The sequence below is a fragment of the Oryx dammah genome, unplaced genomic scaffold (genome assembly GCF_014754425.2).
Source record: "Oryx dammah isolate SB20612 unplaced genomic scaffold, SCBI_Odam_1.1 HiC_scaffold_21, whole genome shotgun sequence".
Classification (NCBI taxonomy): domain Eukaryota; kingdom Metazoa; phylum Chordata; class Mammalia; order Artiodactyla; family Bovidae; genus Oryx; species Oryx dammah.
Window position 1 is genome coordinate 48,284,748 of NW_024070205.1, and position 22,294 is coordinate 48,307,041.

General features: G+C 41.1%; 1 protein-coding gene across 2 annotated transcripts in view; it reads left to right on the forward strand.

Annotated features, from left to right (window-relative positions):
• EFCAB2 (EF-hand calcium binding domain 2) overlaps positions 1 to 22,294 on the forward strand; it is a 138,033-nt gene that overhangs the window by 90,659 nt on the left and 25,080 nt on the right. The window contains exons 4-7 of one of the 2 annotated variants that reach the window (XM_040263612.1): positions 15,000 to 15,079; positions 15,664 to 15,706; positions 15,811 to 15,877; positions 20,939 to 21,314. In XM_040263612.1, the coding sequence (XP_040119546.1) occupies positions 15,000 to 15,079; positions 15,664 to 15,706; positions 15,811 to 15,877; positions 20,939 to 21,054 (306 nt within the window). In that variant the 3' untranslated portion in view covers positions 21,055 to 21,314. Of the gene's footprint in view, positions 1 to 14,999; positions 15,080 to 15,663; positions 15,707 to 15,810; positions 15,878 to 20,938; positions 21,315 to 22,294 lie in introns of those variants that run through there. The other variant, XR_005725003.1, reaches the window with a different exon arrangement.

The following is a 22,294-nucleotide window of genomic DNA, read 5'->3' on the forward strand; positions in this document are numbered from 1 at the left end:
TTCTGAGAGTTGGTGATGGACAGGGAGGCCTGGCGTGCTTCAGTTCATGGGGTTGCAAAGAGTCAGACACGACTGAGCAACTGAATTGATTGCAGATTTACTATGAAGCTTCAGTAATCTTGAGTATTATATTTGTACACATATTGTGTGGTATCATGCACAGTGTGATATTTTGTATACTGGTACACATATAGATCAGTGGAACTGACTAGAGAATTGAGAAATAGAACCATACATATCTTTGACATAGGTGCCAACATCATTCAATGAGAAAAGGATAATCATTTCAATAAATAGCATTTGAGCAAATGGTTATCTGAATAGAAAGAAACAACACTCTTTTCAACTTTCTTTTACTCTGTATACAAAAATTAACTTGAAATGAATCATAGAACTGAACATGAGAGCTAAATCTATAAAACTTCTAGAAGAAAACATAGGGAAAACTTTGTGATGTTGGGTTAGCCAAAGATTTCTTAGATAAAGAGACAAGGAAGCATGAACCATAAAGGAACAACAATGACTAATTTCATCAATATTAAAAACTTTTGCCCATCAAAGGGCAGAGCTAAAAACATACAGGGCTTCACTGGTGGTCCAGTGGTTAAGAGCCCGCCTTGTAATACAGGGGACACTGTTCAATCCCTCATCTGAAGAAGATTGCACGTGCTGTGGAGCAACTAAGCCTGTGTGCCACAACTCCTGAGCCCAAGCTCTAGACCCCTTGAGCCTCAGCCATTGAAGCCCATGCTCCCTAGAGCCCCTGCTCTGCAGCAAGAGAAACCACTACAGTGAGAAGCCTGCACACCACAACAAAGAGTAGCCCTTGCTCGCCGCAACTAGAGAAAGCCCACAGGCAGCAATGAAGACCCAGCACAGCCCAAAATAAAAATAAACAAATGCGAGTCATGGATTGGGGGGAAATATTTGAAAGATAATTTATTTGATATTGTATAATTCATTTGATAATATATGAATGTCTGTGCTGTGCTTAGTCGCTCAGTCGTGTCTGACTTTTTGCTACCCCATGGACTGTAGCCCGCCAGGCTCCTCTGTTCATGGGATTCTCCAGGAAAGAATATTGGAGTGGTTGCCCATGCCCTCCTCCAGGGGCTCTTTTCAACCCAGGAATCGAACTGGGGTCTTCTGCATTGCAGGTGGATTCTTTACCAGCTGAGCTTCTAGGGAAGCCCGTATGAATGTCTGCTGCTGCTGCTGCTAAGTCGCTTCAGTCGTGTTCGACTCTGTGCAACCCTACAGACAGCAGCCCAGCAGGCTCCCCCGTCTCTGGGATTCTCCAGGCAAGAACACTGGAGTGGGTTGCCATTTCCTTCTCCAATTCATGAAAGAGAAAAGTGAAAGTGAAGTCCCTCAGTCATGTCCGACTCTTAGCGACCCCATGGACTGCAGCCCACCGGGCTCCTCGATCCATGGGATTTTCCAGGCAAGAGTACTGGAGTGGGGTGCCATTGCCTCCTCCAATATGAATGTCTATTTCAACCTAATTTTTAAAATAGCCAAAGATTTGTATGGCCATTTCATGAAAGAAAAAGTATCGGTGGCCAATAAGCACATAAAAAGATGATGAATATCTCTAGTCAGTGGGGATAATGAGGTGCCACTACACCTCCACTAGAATGTCTAAGATTTGAGTCTGAAAATGTTAAATGCTGGCAAGCCCATTGACGCAAGCGGAGTGTTAATGTTCCCTGCTATTATTATTGTATTACTGTTGATTTCTCTGTTTATGTCGGTTAATATTTGCTTTATGTATTTAGGTGCTCCTGGGTTCGGTACACATATATTTACAATTGTTATATCTTCTTGTCGGGTTGATCCCTTTACCACTATGTAATGTCTTTCTCTGTCTCTTGTTACACTCTCTTCATTTTGCCTAATTTTCTTTATTTCTCTGTGTTAAGTAGGTCAGTTTTGTTTCCCAATTTTGGAGTAGTGGCCTTATGTAGATGTCCTAGGGGGCTCAGCAGCATGCTCCCCTCTGATCACCAGAGCTATATGCCCCCTGTGTGGGCTGTGTGTGCCCTTCTATTGTGGCAGGGCTGACTACTGTGGGCATGCTGGTGAGGGGGCTGGCCCCTGATTCACTTGGTTGCAAGGTGCTGCCTCTTACTGAAGGGTGGGATAGTCTTCCTGTGTGGTTTGGCTGAGCAGGACTGCTGGACTGGACCACTGGAAGGCAGGGCTGAGTCCATCCGCAGCTCTCTGTGTGGCCTGGGTCGTGAAGGAGGGGCTGCTGCCAACCCACTGGTGGGTGAATAAGCCCCCAGCAGAGGTTTGCTAGTGGAAGGATTCTGAAATGGAGCTTGGCAGTGCTGGTGTCATTGTGGCAGAAGAAGCTCACGGAAAAGGCTGCTACCAGTGTCTTCATCCCTTGGAGGTCCAGCTGCTTCCTGCCTCTCTGGGAGGCTCTCCAAGATTAGCAAGTAGGTCTGACCTAGGCTCCTTCTGACTACTGCCTCTGAGCTAGCATTCAGAGTGTGAGATTTTATGTGCACCTTTTAAGAGAGGAGTCTCTGTTTCCTATAGCCCTCCAGCTCTCCTGTTCACAAAGGCAGACGTGCTGGGGGCTCATCTTCTGGTGCAGGACCCTGAACTGGGAAGCCCAAGTGGGGCTTGAATCTCTTACTTCTTGGTGGGAACCTCTGCAATTGTGACCATCCTCCTGTTTGTGGACAACCTACCTGGGAGTGTTGTTGTTCAGTCTCTCAGTCATGTCCGACTCTTTGTGACACCGTGGACTGCAGCATGCCAGGCTTCCCAGTCCTTCAACATCTCCGGAGTTTACCCATACTCATGTCCATTGAGCTGGTGATGCCATCCAACAATCTTATCCTGTCTTGTCCCCTTCTCCTCCTGCCTTCAATTTTTCCCAGCATCAGGGTCCTTTCTAATGAGTCAGCTCTTCGAATCAGGGGGCCAAAGTATTGGAGCTTCAGCTTCAGCATCAGTCCTTCCAATGAATATTCAGGGTTGATTTCCTTTAAGGATTGACTGATTTGCTCTCCTTGCTATCCAAGGAACTCTCAAGAGTCTTCTCCAACACCACAGTTCAAAAGCATCAGTTCTATGGTGCTCAGCCTTCTTTATGGTCCAACTCTCACATATGAATATGACTACTGGAAAAACCATAGCTTTGACTAGATGGGTCTTTGTTGGCAAAGTAATGTCTCTGCTTTTTAATACTCTGTCTCAGTTCAGTTCACTTCAGTTCAGTCGCTTAGTCATGTCTGACTCTTTGTGACCCCATGGACTGCAGCACATCAGGCCTCTCTGTCCATCACCAACTCCTGGAGTTTACATAAAATCATGTCCATTGAGTCGGTGATGCCATCCAACCATTTCATCCTCTCTTGTCCCCTTCTCCTCCTGCCCTCAATCTTTCCCAGCATCAGGGTCTTTTCAAATGAGTCCGTTCTTCTCATCAGGTGGCCAAAGTATTGGAGTTTCAGCTTTAGCATCATTCCTTCCAATGAACACCCAGGACTGATTTCCTTCAGGATGGACTGGCTTGATCTTGCAGTCCAAAGGACTGTGAAGAGTCTTCTCCAACACCACAGTTCAAAAGCATCAATTCTTTGGCACTCAGCTTTCTTTATAGTCCAACTCTCACATCCATACATGACCACTGGAAAAACCATAGCTTTGACTAGATGGATCTTTGTTGGCAAAGTAATATCTCTGCTTTTTAATATGCTGTCTAGATTGGCCATAACTTTTCTTCCAAGGAGCAAGCGTCTTTTAATTTCATGGCTGCAGTTACCATCTGCAGGGATTTTGGAGCCCCCCAAAATAAAGTTTGACACTGTTTCCACTGTTCCCCCATCTATTTGCCATGAAGTGATGGGACCAGATGCCGTTATCTTAGTTTTCTGAATGTTGAGTTTTAAGCCAACTTTTTCACTCTCTTTCACTTTCATCAAGAGGCTCTTTAGTTCTCTTTGCTTTCTGCCATAAGGGTGGTATCATCTGCATATCTGAGGGTTATTGATATTTCTCCTGGCAATCTTGATTCCAGCTTGTGCTTCATCCAGCCCAAGGTTTCTCATGATATACTCTGCATATAAGTTAAATAAGCAGGGTGACAATATATAGCCTTGACGTACTCCATTCCTGATTTGGAACCAGTCTGTTGTTCCATGTCCAGTTCTAACTGTTGCTTCCTGACCTGCATACAGATTTCTCAAGAGGCAGGTCAGGTGGTCTGGTATTCCCATCTCTTTCAGAATTTTCCACAGTTTATTGTGATCCACACAGTCAAAGGCTTTGACATAGTCAATAAAACACAAGTAGATGTTTTTCTGAAACTCTCTTGCTTTTTCGATGATCCAGCAGATATTGGAAATTTGATATCTGGTTTCTCTGCCTTTTCTAAGAACATCTGGAAGTTCATAGTTCATGTACTGCTGAAGCCTGGCTTGGAGAATTTTGAGCACTACTTTGCTAGCGTGTGAGATTACTGCCATTTTGTGGTAGTTTGAGCATTCTTTGGCATTGCCTTTCTTAGGGATTGGAATGAAAACTGACCTTTTCCAGTCCAGTGGCCACTGCTGAGTTTTCCAAATTTGCTGGTATGTTGAGTGCAGCACTTTCACAGCATCATCTTTTAGGATTTGAAATAGCTCAGCTGAAATTCCATCACCTCCACTAGCTTTATTTGTAGTGATGCTTCCTAAAGCTCACTTGACTTTGCATTTCAGGATGTCTGGCCCTAGGTGAGTGATCATACCATCGTGATTATCTGGATCATGAGGATCTTTTTTGTATAGTTCGTCTGTGTATTCTCGCCACAACTTCTTAATATCTTCTGCTTCTGTTAGGTCCATACCATTTCTGTCCTTTTTTGCACCCATCTTTGCATGAAATGTTCCCTTGGTATCTCTAGTCTTTCCCATTCTGTTCTTTTCCTCTATCTCTTTGCACTGATCGCTGAAGAAGGCTTTCTTATCTCTTCTTGCTATTCTTTGGAACTTTGCATTCAGATGGGTATATCTTTCCTTTTCTCCTTTGCTTTTCACTTCTTTTCTTTTCACAGCTATTTGTAAGGCCTCCTCAGCCATTTTGCCTTTTTGCATTTCTTTTTCTTGGGGATGGTCTTGATCCCTGTCTCTTGTACAATGTCATAAACCTCCGTCCATAGTTCTTCAGGTACTCTATCAGCTCTAATCCCTTGAATCTATTTCTCACTTCCACTGTATAATCATAAGGCATTTGATGTAGGTCATACCTGAATGGTCTAGTGGTTTTCTCTACTTTCTTCAATCTAAGTTTGAATTAGGCAATAAGGAGTTCATGATCTGAGCCACAGTCAGCTCCTGGTCTTATTTTTGCTGACTGTATAGAGCTTCTCCATCTTTGGCTTCAAAGAATATAATTAATCTGTTTTTGGTATCGACCATCTGGTGATGTCCATGTGTAGAGTCTTCTCTTGTGTTGTTGGAAGAGGGTGTTTGCTATGACCAGTGCATTCCCTTGGCAAAACTCTGTTAGTCTTTGCTCTGCTTCATTCTGTACTCCTAGGCCAAATTTGCGGAGAAGGTGATGGCACCCCACTCCAATACTGTTGCCTGGAAAATCCCATGGACGGAGGAGCCGGGTAGGCTGCAGTCCATGGGGTCACTAAGAGTCGGACACGACTGAGCGACTTCACTTTCACTTTTCACTCTCATGCATTGGAGAAGGAAATGGCAACCCACTCCAGTGTTCTTGCTTGGAGAATCCCAGGGATGGGGGAGCCTGGTGGGCTGCCATCTCTGGGGTCACACAGAGTTGGACACAACTGAAGCGACTTAGCAGCAGCAGCAGCAGCAGCAGGCCAAATTTGCCTGTTACTCCAGGTGTTTCTTGACTTCCTACTTTTGCATTCCAGTCCCCTATAATGCAAAGGATATCTTTTTTAGGTGTTAGTTCTAGAAGGTCTTGTAGGTCTTTATAGAACCATTCAACTTCAGCTTCTTCAGCATTACTGGTCGAGGCATAGACTTGGATTATTGTAATATTGAATGGTTTGCCTTGGAAATGAATAGAGATCATTCTGTCATTTTTGAGATTGCATCCAAGTACTGCATTTCACTTTTTTGTTGACTATGATGGCTACTCCCTTTCTTCTAAGGGATTCTTGCCCACAGTAGTAGATATAATGGTCATCTGAGTTAAATTCACCCATTCCAGTCCATTTTAGTTCGCCTAAAATGTAGACGTTCACTCTTGCCATCTCCCATTTGGCCCTTCCAGTTTGCCTCTGTGTAGGTTTGTCATATATATACCTAGGAGTGTGTCATACACCAGGAGTGTGGGTCCTGGCAATACAGTGTCTCCAGTCCTGCTGCCTGTCTTGTTATGGCAGATTCTTTATCACCAGCACCACCTTGGAAGCCCCCTTGTTATGGTTACTTCTTTATCTTTAGTTGTGAAAAATCTTTCCTGATAGTCTTCAAATTATTATCATAGAGAGTTGCTTTACAAGTAGTTGGGATTTTGATGTGCCTGTGGGAAGATGGGAGCATGGGGTCTTCCTACTCTGCCATCTTGGTGACATCCCCAATCCATCACCTTAATATAATCAGTATTAGTAATTTCATGCACTTCCTCCCATATTATTTTCCTGTACATGTTTTTAGCATAATAGGAATCTTATAGTACAATTTAGTATGTACAATTTCAACCTTGCTTTTTTTTGCTGGTTATATATCACAGTCATTTCCAATGTTATTATAAAAATTTCATTCTTTAAAAAATGCATGCTGATTAAAATTGGATGTTCAAAAAACAGAGGAGTGATTTCTCTTGTTTCTGTCACTCAAACACAACCAGAACATTTTACGTTTTTACTCAATATTGCATCAAAGTGATTCTTTCATACTGTTATTTAATTTATTGAACTGTGGTGTTGGAGAAGACTCTTGAGAGTCCCTTGGACTTCAAGGAGATCCAACCAGTCCATTCTAAAGGAGATCAGCCCTGGCTGTTCTTTGGAAGGAATGATGCTAAAGCTGAAACTCCAGTACTTTGGCCACCTCATGTGAAGAATTGACTCATTGGAAAAGACTCTGATGCTGGGAGGGATTGGGGGCACGAGGAGAAGGGGACGACAGAGGATGAGATGGCTGGATGGCATCACCGACTCGATGGACGTGAGTCTTGAGTGAACTCCGGGAGTTGGTGATGGACAGGGAGGCCTGGTGTGCTGCAATTCATGGGGTCGCAAAGAGCTGGACACGACTGAGCGACTGAACTGAACTGAACATTTTAAGAAGGAAATCCTGTCATATGCTGTAAAATGGATGAAACTTGAAGATATTATGTGAAAATTCTAGTCACAAAATCGACCAATACTTCATGACTCCACTTACTTGAGGTATCTAAAGTAGTTGAACTCTTAGTTTGTTAAAGATATTTGAGAGTTTGAATTGCTTCATGAAATGTAAGAATAAGTAATACTTTAAACTAACATGTTGTTATAAATGTGATTTTAGAACTGTCTCTGGACCTAATAAAGCTTATGTGATATTGGATATTTATTATGCTAACCAAGTCTCAACCCAGGATAGAGCTTTTCCTCGAATCTTATTGCAACACAATTTTAAACAGTTACTTTTGATATAAATAGTAGATTACCTTGGGGGAACAATGGCTTCAACACTTACTGCCTCTGTCTACTAGGGGTGGTGAGGAACTGAAGCTGAAGGGGGTGAAACAAATTAGTGTGAGTGGAGCCCCTTCCTCCCCTTGCCCCTACTGCGGCCTGCGGGTAGATTGGGGGGATTCATAGCTTGACAGAAACCGACTCCCATTGCTTCAAATTATGGAAACTTCAAATCAAAAAAGGACCTTTTTGATTACATGGTCTAGCCACCTGTTGATTCTTCGACTCTCTGATAGTCCACCCAAAAGATGAGTTAGTCTTTTTTGATACCTCTTATAATAAGAAAGGGATTTACAACCCCAAAGAAGTACTTATCCCAATTTTTACACAACAGCATCTGGGATGTTTGAAGTAAATAATTTTTCTAAAGCAAGTAACTTTAGGATTTTTCATTTGTAAGACTAATTGGTAAATCCCAGTGAATTTTTATCATTTTATTCTATCCAAGGCAGAGAAGTATTTTCTAAACTGTATTAGTGTTTTGGTTTTGAAACACAATTTATGTCAAAATTTGCATATGTGATATTCAAGTCTAACTTGAAATATCTCATTGTTTTTATATTTTTACTACAGATAGTTAAAAAATTCATATGTATGTCTTATTTGGTGACCTGGAACTAGATGAAATGTAGGTGCTTTATAAACCATCTAAACTACTGGTATTATCTTGCTTTTGTGAAGCGTGAAATAGTTCAGTTTATTGACGGATTGTATGTCCCTTCGGGAGAAATGATTTTTCAGTGTGTTTTATTGTGCCTATTCAGAGAACTCAGTATTAAAATAAATAATGCTTTAATGAGAAAAGAGATGGCCTGATGACTTCACTGTGGGAATGGGAGAAGGAACTCTGGGCTGTGGTCCCATCACAGCACCTGACTGTCCTTGAGGACCACGAGGAGCGCTTTACCTGTCTGTGCTAGAATGGCCTCAGGTGCAAAACAGGTGAAAAAAATTGTGTTTTACCAAGGTAGAGTGAGAAAGAGTATTTGCCACATGCTTTGAAACTTAGATAAATGTTGATTTAAAAATAATCCCACAGTATTTACATATTTATTGAGATGGCTCCTTATTGGGCTGGAGGAGGCAAAGAGGCTGTGGAATGGCTGGAGGCCCTGTGCTAGCCTGTGGAGGCGGGCCCCTTCGTGTGTCAGGGAAGCAGGGTATTTTCTTCATGCCTCTGCCACCGGAGTTCTTTGGAGGAGGAGAAGCCAGGTGTGCTGGGGCCTCAGTCTTCTTCCAGGTAGACACCTGCTGGCTATTAAGATGAGCTCCTCCTATAAATGGTACTTGAGGGCTAAGCTGGAGGTCTTCCTACAAAGAGGTTTTATTTCCTCTGCATTCATAAATGCTCCCGAGCTTACTTTCTAATTATTATCTCCTTTCTAGCACATTAGCCTTTCTCTTAACTGAAACAGACCAGATTAGAACTTACTTTGCCTCACTCACATGCACAATAACAAGATATATTTGTTTTGTCTTTTGAGGAGGAGGAAGATGTGACAGATGGCTGTCTGTTACTCTCCTCTCCTTTCAGCCCAGGAAGCAAGTAGGGGAACAGCAGAGTGGAGACATCATGGCTGCTGATCTGCAAACCCTCTCCTCTAGGCCAGGTTCAGGGGCGAGGGACAAGGCATTAGACATGCCTGGGAGTTTAATACATTCATGCCACATTCCACATGGCATTTTACAGAGAGGAGTCAGGATCAGACTTCTGTAAAAAACAGTTCCCTATGGTGGGTCAAGGAGGCTGTATCTAAAATTTTACCACCAGAGATCGATTCTTTTAGGAGGAGGTGTCATTGCAGAATATAGAACCAGAAGTGTGTACACGACTGATTAAAATAATAATCATAATAATTCAAGGTTTACAAAGCACCTTTATGTCATATTTCTCACAACATTCGTGTGCAAGCATATAAAGTTTGGTAGAACTGCTGTAACAAAGTACCACAGACAGTGTCTTAAACAACAGTAATTTATTGTTTCACAGTTCTGGAAGCTAGAAGGACAGAATTAGGCAGAGTTGGTTCCTTCTGTTGGCTAGGAGAGAAGAATCTGTTTTAGGCCTTTCTTCGTGGCTTGTAGAGCTTGTCTTCATGTTCACGTGACATTCTCCCTGTGTGCATCTCTCTGTGTCCAGATTTCTTCTTTTTATTAGGACATCAGCTATATTGGAGTAGGGCCCACCCTAATGACCTCATTTTAACTTGATTACCTCACTGAGGATAAACTTGATTACCCTGTCTCCAAAGAAGTCACATTCTGAGGTGTACCAGAGATTAGGACTCCAACATATGAACTTGGGGAAGCTATAACTCAACCCATAACTATCTATATGTTTACATACCATATATGATAAATTGTGGTTCAATATTTGATATATTTCTATTAAATTTTACAGGCATTTAAATAATCATTGAGCCATTATTGCATAACATTTATAGAAACTAGTGTTTTTGTCCTGTCTTACTCATGGCCTCATAAAGTCAACTAGTTTGTCCTGCACCGGAAGTAATAGAAGCACTTATTATCCTCCCGTCTATCCAACCATTTCCAGATTGTCGGGCAGGTTGTTCTATCCTGCTTTTCTTGCTTCTCTTCTGTGATAGAGACATGTACCATATTTTTTAAATACCTTTAAGAAAAACAGTGGAATCAAAATAAAACATGGAGTTTAGTAAATAATAATAGGTCAGTATTGGTTCAATGGATGTTACAATGAACCAAGTATCAGTTCAGTTCAGTTCAGTCGCTCAGTCGTGTCCAACTCTTTGCGACCCCATGAATCACAGCACGCCAGGCCTCCATGACCATCACCAACTCCTGGAGTTCACTCAGACTCACGTCCATCAAGTCGGTGATGCCATCCAGCCATCTCATCCTCTGTCATCCCCTTCTCCTCCTGCCCCCAATCCCTCCCAGCATCAGAGTCTTTTCCAATGAGTCAATTCTTCGCATGAGGTGGCCAAAGTACTGGAGTTTCAGCTTTAGTATCATTCCTTCCAAAGAACAGCCAGGACTGATCTCCTTTAGAATGGACTGGTTGGATCTTCTTGCAGTCCAAGGGACTCTCAAGAGTCCTCCAACACCACAGTTCAAAAGCATCAATTCTTTGGCGCTCAGCTTTCTTCACAGTCCAACTCTCACATCCGTACATGACTACTGGAAAAACCATAGCCTTAACTAGATGGACCTTAGTTGGCAAAGTAATGTCTCTGCTTTTGAATATGCTATCTAGGTTGGTCATAACTTTTCTTCCAAGAGCCAAGTATAGTTGTACCATAATAATGCAAGGGTAAACAGTAGAGGAAACTGGGAGGTATATGAGAACTCTCTGCTATCCATAAATCTAAATCTATTCTAAAATACGTTTATATAATAAAAGCTTTTAATAATATATGGTAGTGTCTAGTATATGTTATACAGTTCATTAATACTGTATTTAGAAATATTATATAATTGTACTATTTTTATGCCATTTCTTATATATCTCTTACTACAAAAAGAGCAGATTAGATGTGGCCTCTAGAGGACAGTGTTAAGTCATAGAAAGATTTTCACACTCTCCAAGTTGAAGATGGACTTACATATTTTTCTTCTTACTTTTTTAACCCCAAGGCCTTTATTTGTTCATTATCTCTCTTTTAAAAAATCAAGGAGAATATGTGCCTCATCTGCTATCCTGTTTCATTGGAGTTTTGCTTTAACTTATTATTTTTGTGAAGTTTTAGGCCTGTACAGATCCATCAGGCCATTTGGCTGTACACAGAATAGCATTTCACCTGTGTTCAGAGCACCACGGGCTTCTGGAAGTTGTCCAGGAGCGTAACCATGGTGGGGTAGGCGTTATGAGGGACATAGGATGTGTCTGTGACTTCTCACATGATGGAGAGCGTGCTGCAGAGTTGAACTCCCTTTGGAAAAACTATGAACCATTTGTGGATTGATGAGGATGCTCATAACAGGATTTTTGCTCTTCCATGGTCAAGACTGTTGGCTCTGCAGTTTGCTGAGGGTACAGGGAAAGGGAAACAAACTATAGCTCCAGCTTCTGGAAGAGATTTCTGGATTAATCAGAATAGAAACACAACATTTTAATTTAAAAATTATCCCTCTGGAGGCAGTCTCATTAGATTGGCATTTTAGTTTTAAGCCGTTTGTGGGGCTGGGAGTTAGAGTGCTACTTAAACACGTCTGAACCACAGCCACAAATCACAGCCACATGAACACTGATTTGCAAATTGCTTGCCTTGGATCTAGAGGCAGCTGAAAACAATTGCTCATGTATCGATGGCCTCAGAAATTCTGAAACATCATTCTGTCATTAGATGGATGACATTTCTTACTGATAGTGGAGTTCAAGGGCTTGCCTCATACTAGGTAAGAATCTAGTATAAACATTAAAAAACAGTTGTCATTTGATGACAGTGCATTCCACTTCGCAGCACCTATAGATTTCTTCTCTTTTGCTCAAAGAATAAATCTTTTAAAATCGCCACTGTTGAATCGGAATGTGTGAGCCTTTTAATAGGATTTTTGAAAGGGAGTGGAACATTTACAACTTCTCATAAACAGCCTGACATGAAATTTAAAATCAATAGAGTACTGTTCAGCCACACCATCAAAGCTGAACCTTTTGAGCTTGAGTCTTCCTCATTCTCATCTAATAGTTCTGGGTACGAAAATTGTTAGGTGTTGTCTTCTCTTAATTAGCGGTGGTGTAACAGTGTTCCACAGAGCATCTAGTTATTTAATGAAAAGTGCAGTCCTTGAGATTCATTGGTTCCCTAATCTGGTCTCTTAGCCAGTGTTCCTTATGTCAGGGGAAGCATTAGTCCATCTCATTTGTGCAAGTCAGAATCCTGGGAGTTGTCCTTGGCCCTCTTTTTTTTCCTCATCCTTGCCTGTAATAGATACAGTACCAGGTTTTCTTGGTTTTATATCTTAAGTGTTTCTTGAAAACACCTACTTCTCTCTCTCTGGCCACCACTCTCTAATCCAAGCCCTTGGCATATCTGCTTAGACTACTGCAGAAGCTGCCTTACCCACAACCAGTGTGATTTTTTAGACACACATCTATGAGACCTTCAGTGATTTAGGGTAACAGTGTCTTGGGATAACAACCAAAGTCATGTACATGGATGGTAATACCTTGCATGGTCTAGTCCCCATTTCTCTGTCCAGCCTCATCTGAAAACATTCTCCTCCTTGCTCCATATGCTTCAGCCTCCTGGCCTCCGGTGCATCCCACAGGGTCTTAGTGCCTATAATTTCATCTACGTGGGAGTGTCTTTCCCTGCTGTTTTTGATTACCTTTTACTCATCCTTTATAATAATCAACTCAAGTGTGATTTCTTTATGAATGCATTTCCTGATAATTTGGCCAAGAAAAGTTTTCTTTTTTCTGTACTCTAATAGACCTTTGCTCCTTTACTTCATTGTTTCTTACATAAACTTACAATTAGACACTCAGCTTTGTTGTTTTTTTGATGGATTTATGTCTCCACTTCCAGAATATGAACCCTGTGAGTGGGGACCACGTCCAAGCATCAGTCAGTCAGTCAGTCAGTTCAGTGGCTCAGTCGTGTCCAACTCTTTGCGACCCCATGAATCACAGCACGCCAGGCCTCCCTGTCCATCACCAACTCCCAGAGTTCACTCAGACTCATGTCCATCGAGTTGGTGATGCCATCCAGCCATCTCATCCTCTGTCATCCCCTTTTCCTCCTGCCCCCAATCCCTCCCAGTATCGGGGTCTTTTCCAGTGAGTCAACTCTTCGCAGGAGGTGGCCAAAGTACTGGAGTTTCAGCTTTAACATCAGTCCTTCCAATGAACAGGACTGATCTCCTTTAGAATGGACTGTTTGGACCTCCTTGCAGTCCAAGGGACTCGCAAGAGTCTTCTCCAACACCACAGTCCAAAAGCATCAATTCTTTGGCACTCAGCTTTCTTCACAGTCGAACTCTCACATCCATACATGACTACTGGAAAAACCATAGTCTTGACTAGATGGACCTTTGTTGGCAAAGTAATGTCTCTGCTTTTCAATATGCTATCTAGGTTGGTCTTAAGTTTTCTTCCAAAGAGTAAGCATCTTTTAATTTCATGGCTGCAGTCACCATCTGCAGTGATTTTGGAGCCCCCCAAAATAAAGTATGACACTGTTTCCACTGTTTCCCCATCTATTTCCCATGAAGTGATGGGACTGATGCCATGATCTTCGTTTTCTGATTGTTGAGCTTTAAGCCAACTTTTTCACTCTCCACTTTCACTTTCATCAAGAGGCTTTTGAGTTCCTCTTCACTTTCTGCCATAAGGGTGATGTCATCTGCATATCTGAGGTTATTGATATTTCTCCCGGCAATCTTGATTCCAGCTTGTGCTTCTTCCAGCCCAGCATTTCTCATGATGTACTCTGCATATAAGTTAAAGAAGCAGGGTGACAATATACAGCCTTGATGTACTCCTTTTCCTATTTGGAACTAGTCTGTTGTTCCATGTCAAGTTCTAACTGTTACTTCCTGACCTGCATATAGATTTCTCAAGAGGCAGGTCAGGTGGTCTGGTATTCCCATCTCTTTAAGAATTTTCCACAGTTTATTGTGGTCCACACAGTCAAAGCCTTTGGCATAGTCAATAAAACAGAAATAGATGTTTTTCTGGAACTCTCTTGCTTTTTCCATGACCCAGCAGATGTTGTTAATTTGATCTCTGGTTCCTCTGCCTTTTCTAAAACCAGCTTGAACATCTGGAAGTTCACAGTTCACATATTGCTGAAGCCTGGCTTGGAGAATTTTGAGCATTACTTTACTAGCATGTGAGATGAGTGCAATTATGTGGTAGTTGGAGCATTCTTTGGCATTGCCTTTCTTTGGGATTGGAATGAAAACTGACCTTTTCCAGTCCTGTGGCCACTTTTGAGTTTTCCAAATTTGCTGGCATATTGAGTATAGCACTTTCACAGCATCATCTTCCAGGATTTGAAATAGCTCAACTGGAATTCCATCACCTCCACTAGCTTTGTTCATAGTGATGCTTTCTAAGGCCCACTTGACTTCACATTCCAGGATGTCTGGCTCTAGGTAAGTGATCACACCATCATGATTATCTGGGTCGTGAAGATCTTTTTTGTACAGTTCTGTGTATTCTTGCCACCTCTTCTTAATATCTTCTGCTTCTGTTAGGTCCAGACCATTTCTGTCCTTTATCGAGCCCATCTTTGCATGAAATGTTCCCCATTATCAAATCCCCAGTACTTGGCACAGTGCTTGGAAAAAGTAGCTGGTCATTACATTTGCTGAATGAATAAGAGGCTGTTTTTTACTGATTGTCCAGGTAGAGGAAGAAGAACCCACTGGATACATTCGATTTGAAAAATTTCTACCAGTGATGACTGAAGTGCTACTGGAAAGAAGGTAAGAAAGTAAATACAATTGTTGAAGTAATGATTAGAATTGCATTAATTTCAACACACTTGGCCTTTTCACTTTGTATGTTATACTCAGCCAACATTTATCACAGAATAGCTTCTTCCTAGTTTTTCTCTACACTTCTGAACGGCCAGTTGGTATGTTCTCAGAAATATCCACCACTTTGGTATTAATCTAATAATCAAAGTGTAATTAAAGAGCAAAGAAGCTGCAAAAAGCATAAATCAACAACATTCTTATTAGCTTCTGTTTGAATTATCAATGATAAATAAGAATTAACCCTAATTATTTTTCTAAAGAAAGTGTAGCATTAGCTTACCATAGTTTGTTTAATGTAGGGATTTTGTTCCCATAATGATGAAAAAAGCTAACAGATAACATTTAACTAAGTATTCCTTGTGGGTATGGAGTACTTTCAACTTTATTATCTAGAAATCCAAAAATATTTCAGTGAGGGATGAATTATTATCCTAGTATGCTAGCAGCTTTATTTTTTTTTAATGTGATCATTTGTTATTTGGAGATTGAGCTAAATACTGTGGTGTTTACTCCTTTTATTGCATAATTAGATATAGACCAATTCCAGAAGATATCCTTCTTCGAGCTTTTGAGGTATGTAAGCCACAAGTTTTACATATATTTATATTTATGTGAAAAAAATCATCATGTGGAATTTTCATAAAAAAATAGAATACCTATCTTTTCCTTCCCCCTAGGTGTTAGATCCAGCTAAACGTGGATTTCTTTCTAAGGACGAACTGATAAAGTATATGACTGAAGAAGGTGAGAGTGATTCATTACTGATAAATGAAAGTCGCTCTGTTGTGTCTCACTCTTTGTGGGACTGTAGCCCACCAGGCTTGTCTGTCCTTGGAATTCTCCCGGCAAGAGCACTGGAGTGGGTTGGCATTCCCTTCTCCAGGGGATCTTCCCCACCCAAGGATCAAACCCAGGTCTCCTACACTGCAGGCAGATTCTTACTGTGTGAGCCACTAGGGAAGTCTTGTTACTTGTTACCAATGACTTATTTAAGTGATTAACAATTTTAAAACAATTATGCAAAAGTTCTAGAGGATACTTTGATCATTCCAGTTAAAAGAAGTTACTTAGTATTCTTATCACTTTGGTTTTGGGGTTTTGTGGTGGATAAGAGGACAAAGGGTAAGTTAAGAGGGGATGGATTATTGCCTTATAGGATTTTGTAAAGTATAGTGATACTTCTATAAATTGAAGTCATTTCATTCACTTAGAGTATTTCCAGAATAAAAGGTATGTCGCCAGGAAAACATGAACTATCAATCATTCTTGTTACTAGATTGAAGATTTCAACAGGAGTCTGTAAAAATTCCCCCCTTTTTTTTTTTTTTTAAAAAAAGGTTTGTTTATATTTCTTTTTTGGCTGTGGTGGGTCTTCATTGCTGAGTGCAGGCTTTCTACAGTCACAGTGGGTGAGTAGGGTCTGCGTCTCTAGCTGCAGTGCACAGGCTTCTTGTTGCGGTGGCTTCTCTCGTTGCAGAGCATGGGCTCTAAGGAGTTGCAGCGTGTGGGCTCAGTAGTTGTGGCACAGGCGCTTACCACATGCTCTGCAGCACCTGGAATCTTCCTGGACCAGGGATCAAACTGGTGTCCCTTGTATTACAAGGCAGATTCTTAACCAGTGGACCACCAGGGAAGCCCCAAAATTCCTTTTTTAAAGAAGTTTTCAGTTGGTAAAGTTAGGGGTAATACAGCCTCAAATGTATATATGAATTCCATTAAATTTTTCATTTTTATGCTAATGATAGTGAATATATTTGCTTTGCACTTACACTGTACACACACACACACACACACACACTTATACATAATACCTGCACACCTCTGTAACGCCAATATATTTTCTTTAGGAATTCTCTCTACTTAGTCTGATGTGTAAACTTGTTTTCCCTGAGTGTCAGTAGCCTAATGGACATGCCCTTGAAACCATTCTCATGGTTTCATATCTATATGGTTTCATATATATGGTTTCATGGTCTCACCTGCCCTCTTCCCATATAAAGTTAGAACTCTTTCTCTGTCTAGTTCACTAGTTCACAAATGAGTCCTGAGTAATTCAGAGTTGCTAGTCAGTTGAGACAATCAGAAATGCATGAAATTTTGAATACAGAAGACTAAGACTGTGTCTCCATGTGCCACTGGTTTGACCATTTTGACTTGATCCACCATTAGGTGAGAATACAGAGGGTGAGAGTGAGTGTGACATGATTGTTAAAGCTGCCACCCAAGAACTCATGACCCTCTTAAAATTAGCTTAGGGATGAACTTTGATGGAAATGTGATGTTTCAAAGCATTAGCTTAGGGATTAAGCTAAAGGAAATAAATACTAGGTTATATCAGGCAACATGAATTTAGTCAAAAGGGCCAGATCATTAGTAGGATGTGCCTACTGTGTGTAGGTAAGGGATACAAGAGCATTGAGAGGTAATAATACTAAAATCTGCTCCCTTTCTCAAGGAGATTATAGTCTTACAGGAGGGAATAAAACAATTCAAAATGTAAGATAGTAGAAAAAAGTGAGTATCAAAAGATCATTGTGGTCTGGACCAGCCTGGAAAGCTTGTTCTGGGAAGACTTTCAGAGAAAATAGATTTCTAAAGATAGTAGAATAATATGGGTGCGTTATCAGGAGAAGGGCTAAAATATTATGCATTATAGCACTCCCTTACATCATACGTCTCAGCAAGTACTCGTTAAATTAATGAGTGAGTGAGGTAGAATGGATGAAGGAGCTGATGAGAGGAAGGCATCGATTGATAGCTGATGAGAGGAAGGCATTGATTGATAAAAAGCATGAACAAAGACGGGGAAGTAGGAATGAGCATGATATTTTTGGAGACTGAGAAAACTCAGAGGGTCTTGTTGGCAAACAGTAGGAAATGAATCTAGATAGATTAACCAGGACTAGACTGTGGAGGCTGAGGCTCAGGAGACTTTATCCTATGGGCAATGGAGAAGCACTGGAGGGTTTTGAGCAGGTGAGCTGCGCAGTGCAAGAGGGATTGTGGAAAGGTTGACCTGGTGCTGGTAGGCTTGTGAGAAGAGCAAGAAAGAGGTTAGACTGGGGAGACCAGTTAGGAGGCTGGTTCAGCATTTTGAAGGTATCCCAATAAGGGCTATATCTAGCAGTGGCAATGGGAATGGAAAGAAGGGTTTGATACAGTAGTACTGTCTGCAGCAAGATCCGCAGGTTATATATGATGGGCAACTGAGTGCAGGGTGCAAAGAGGGGAGCTGAGTCAAAATAACAAGGCTTTGGCCTGAGTAGTGGGAATTAGGGTAATGGTGCTCACTGAAATAGAGGAATCAGACCGCGGTGCATCCAGAGACAATGCAGCTTTTCACAACATCCACAGAATGTTAATCAGTTTGAGAATATGCATTCTGAATGCCCAGGATGTTATATGATGAACATAATAAGTCACATTGAATCCTACAGGATAGAAGTCCACATGTGTCTAGGTATGTATATGGTGTCAAGTAGTATTTATTAGCAGGAAAGATCTCAAAAGAACTTTTTGAACTAACACATATTGCTGCCTGTGTGCCAGGCAACGTTCTAAGTGCTATTCAGATAAGAACAATTTTAATACTCATAACAAATCTATGAACTGTGGTGTTGGAGAAGACTCTTGAGAGTCCCTTGGACTGCAAGGAGATCAAACCAGTTAATCCTAAAGAAAATCAATCCTGAACATCATTAAAAGAACTGATGATGAAGCTGAAGCTCCAGTACTTTGGCCACCTGATGTGAAGAGCTGACTTATTAGAAAAGACCCTGATTCTGGGAAAGATTGAAGGCAGGAGGAGAAGGGGACGACAGAGGATGAGATGATGATGGCATCACTGACTCAATGGACATGAGTTCGAGCAAGCTCCAGGGGATGGTGAAGGACAGAGAAGCCTGGCGTGCTGCAGCCTATGGGGTCACAAAGAGTCGGACATGACTGAGTGAAAGAACCACAACAGCAAACCCATGAGACAGTATTTTACAGACAGGAAAGCAGACACAGAGAAGTCAGGGACTTGCCCGGGATCTTAAAGCTAACGAAACAGTGGAGCATTTGGACCCAGGCAGTCTGGCCCCCAAGCTGTGCTTTTAACAGTTAAGCTATTTTCCTCCCATCCTTAATCAAATACTACTTGTTTCTTCCTTGTTTGAGGAGGCAGTGACCACCTTCTGAATTTCTCTGTGAACACGGCCTCGTTCCAAGCTGCGGTTCCTGGACCTTGACTTGTTCTGCTGGTGTGCAGATCCAGCTCCTCCAGGCACTGGCTGGGGCTGCCTGCCTGTTCTCCTCGTGTGCTGGTGTCCTGAGCTCTAAGCGGGGATTCACAGTTCTTACCTCTCAGGAGGTGGTTCGGAGATTAACTTAATATCTGTGAAGCACTTAGATCAGTGCCTGGCAAACAGTGGTTCTTGATAAATATTTGTTGTCTGTGTTCTCATAAGGACTCCCATATCCATCAAAGTTCATTGGCAGTGGATTTAGTGTTTACCAATTAGGTTATAAGAAAGATTCAGAATTTGTCTTTTTTAGACATTTTAGGCATTCTTTCTTTCCTTAGGATGTAAACATGATTTCAAAAAAACACAAGCATGTTCCACTGTTTGGTAATACTATCATCATCGTCATTAAAACCCCACTTGAATAATTTCTGTATTAGTAACTGAATTCCACCTTAGAAGGCATCATGGTTTGTAGTAGCAGGTGACTTAAGTTCATAAGGTAGGTAACTCTCAGGCCTTGGTAATTTATCTACTTGGATTAATGCTCTTTAGGAATAAGGTGACAATTTGGATGTTTCTGTATTTTGGTTTAATATCAGAACAAAATTCTGTCTTAAATAGATGACAGCCTTTCCAATGTTCTTCCTAAATTTGCTTTTCATCTTGGTGAAACCAGTATCCAAGATGGCCTTCAGTTGTTATCTGAACCCAACTAAAGCTCACAGATTTTCTATCCAACTTTTGGTTTCATTTGACAGCAACACTGGGCCAAACTATAACAAAGAGGACTGGTTTGAAATGACTGGTGAATGGCATGTGTGGTCACTGGGTGCAGCTGAGACACTAAATTGATCTACCCTCATTAGAGGATATTCATAGACATTCTTACACTTGGGACTTCCCTGGTGGCTCAGATAGTAAAGCATCTGCCTACAATGTGGGAGACCCGGGTTCAATCCCTGGGTCGGGAAGATAGCCTGGAGAAGGAAATGGCTGCCTGGAAAATCTCATGGACGGAGAAGCCTGGTGGGCTACAGTCCATGGGGTCGCAAAGAGTCAGACACGACTGAGCGACTTTACTTCTACTTTCACTTACAGTTTTAAACCATGTTATCTGTTGTTCAGCCTTTCTGCATAGCAACCGTTTAATCCTTTCTTCATATGCTTACTAAATATAATGATTAGACTTCCTATAAAACTGTGATTTCAGGCTAATCCTTTTAATTGCCTTTTTGGCAATTTTAGTGATTTTAATTTAAATAAATAAAAAAACCTTATTTATTTATGTTTTCATGTCCTCCTGCTGTTTTGGCTGAAATGATTGATGCTAAAGGTTGCTTGAACTATGCTATCTGCAAGGTAAAATAACTCCAAAATTTGCCAGGAGTACGAGAGCATACTCTTTGAACCTCTGGATTGTCACGATATGCTGGGTTTATGGCCCCAGGGAGAGTAACCGGCAACACAATGTGGGATGGTGGGGTTTCATGGCAATTTAGTGGATTAGTAGAAAGAGAAAGAAAAAAAATAAATCAGATGATTATAAATGATGAGTGTCCTTTCTTGTTCCTCCCAGGTGAGCCTTTTTCTCAGGAGGAAATGGAAGAAATGTTGTCTGCTGCAATTGATCCAGAATCGAATTCAATTCATTATAAGGACTACATAACAATGATGGTGATAGATGAGAATTAAACACTCTAAAGACTTCATTTCTAATTGAAAGTATAATTTTAAAGACTGCTTGTCCTTGTTAATTTCACATTTTATCTTATAACTCCTACATATTACTAATTAATGCCTTGTGACAACTATTTCAAGATATTTTGTTCTTTAAAGGTGATCATACAGTTTAAAATACAGATCTATTTAGCATGTCTAGCCTAATGGAATGACACATTACATTGCTAATTAAACACATTGCTTTTAAGCTATTCATAAAATATTTAACATTATCCATGGGTTATTGTTAATGTTCTACAATAAAACCCAGGTTGCTTTGAAATTAATTAAGCTGACAAAAGTGAAGACTGATTAGAAAGACCTAAAGTTTAGCATATGAAGATCTTGGGATGAGGCAGGATGACCACAAATTGAAAATGAGTAGTAATGTGATGACAGCTTCTTTTTAAAACAACAAACCCTTCGTCAATCAGAGTGGGGAAGGAGACTCATTGAAATGGATATTAATAATTAATTTTTTGTGGGTGCTAATTTCAAATCTCATCTGAGATGATAGTCACTTAGTGTATGTAAAAATTTAAATTGGCCGATCTAGCATGTTACCTACCATTTATGGCATAGCTAAAGGAGTTGAGGTGGCTGCCCTTTTCTTGAGAAAAGAAGACTGATTGGAAACTGATAATGTGGGGAAGTGGCAGTTCTCTTGTGGTTTTTAGAATCTTACCTATTCAGAATACCTGTCATGAGAATATTGTTCCAAATACTGAGTAAGAATATTGAGAAATTTTATGGTATATAAGAGGTACAACTGTTGAAAGAGCAGAATAATGTTATCTGAGTACAAAGAATCACAATGGAAAAGCAAAGAGGAAAGTCAGGTAAAGGAAAATGAGTCATCTTCCATAACCTGTATCACTCTTTCACATACATACACACACTGGTCTTTATTTAAAGGTGCTTCACCACTACATGTGCGTGTATATATAAGCATATAAACACTTAATGTTGCTTGTGATTGTTCCTCCTAGACATGCAGGGGGCTGCTACTCAAGAGACTATTACTGTTTATTCATTCACGAAACCTTTACTGAGAATTATTAGACAATGTCGGACTTCCCTGGTGGCTCAGGGGTAGAGAATCCATCTGTCAGTGTAGGAGGTGCAAGTTCGATCCCTGGGTCGGGAGGATCCCCTGGAGAAGGAAATGGCAACCCGCTCCAGCATTCTTGCCTGGGAAATCCCGTGGACAGAG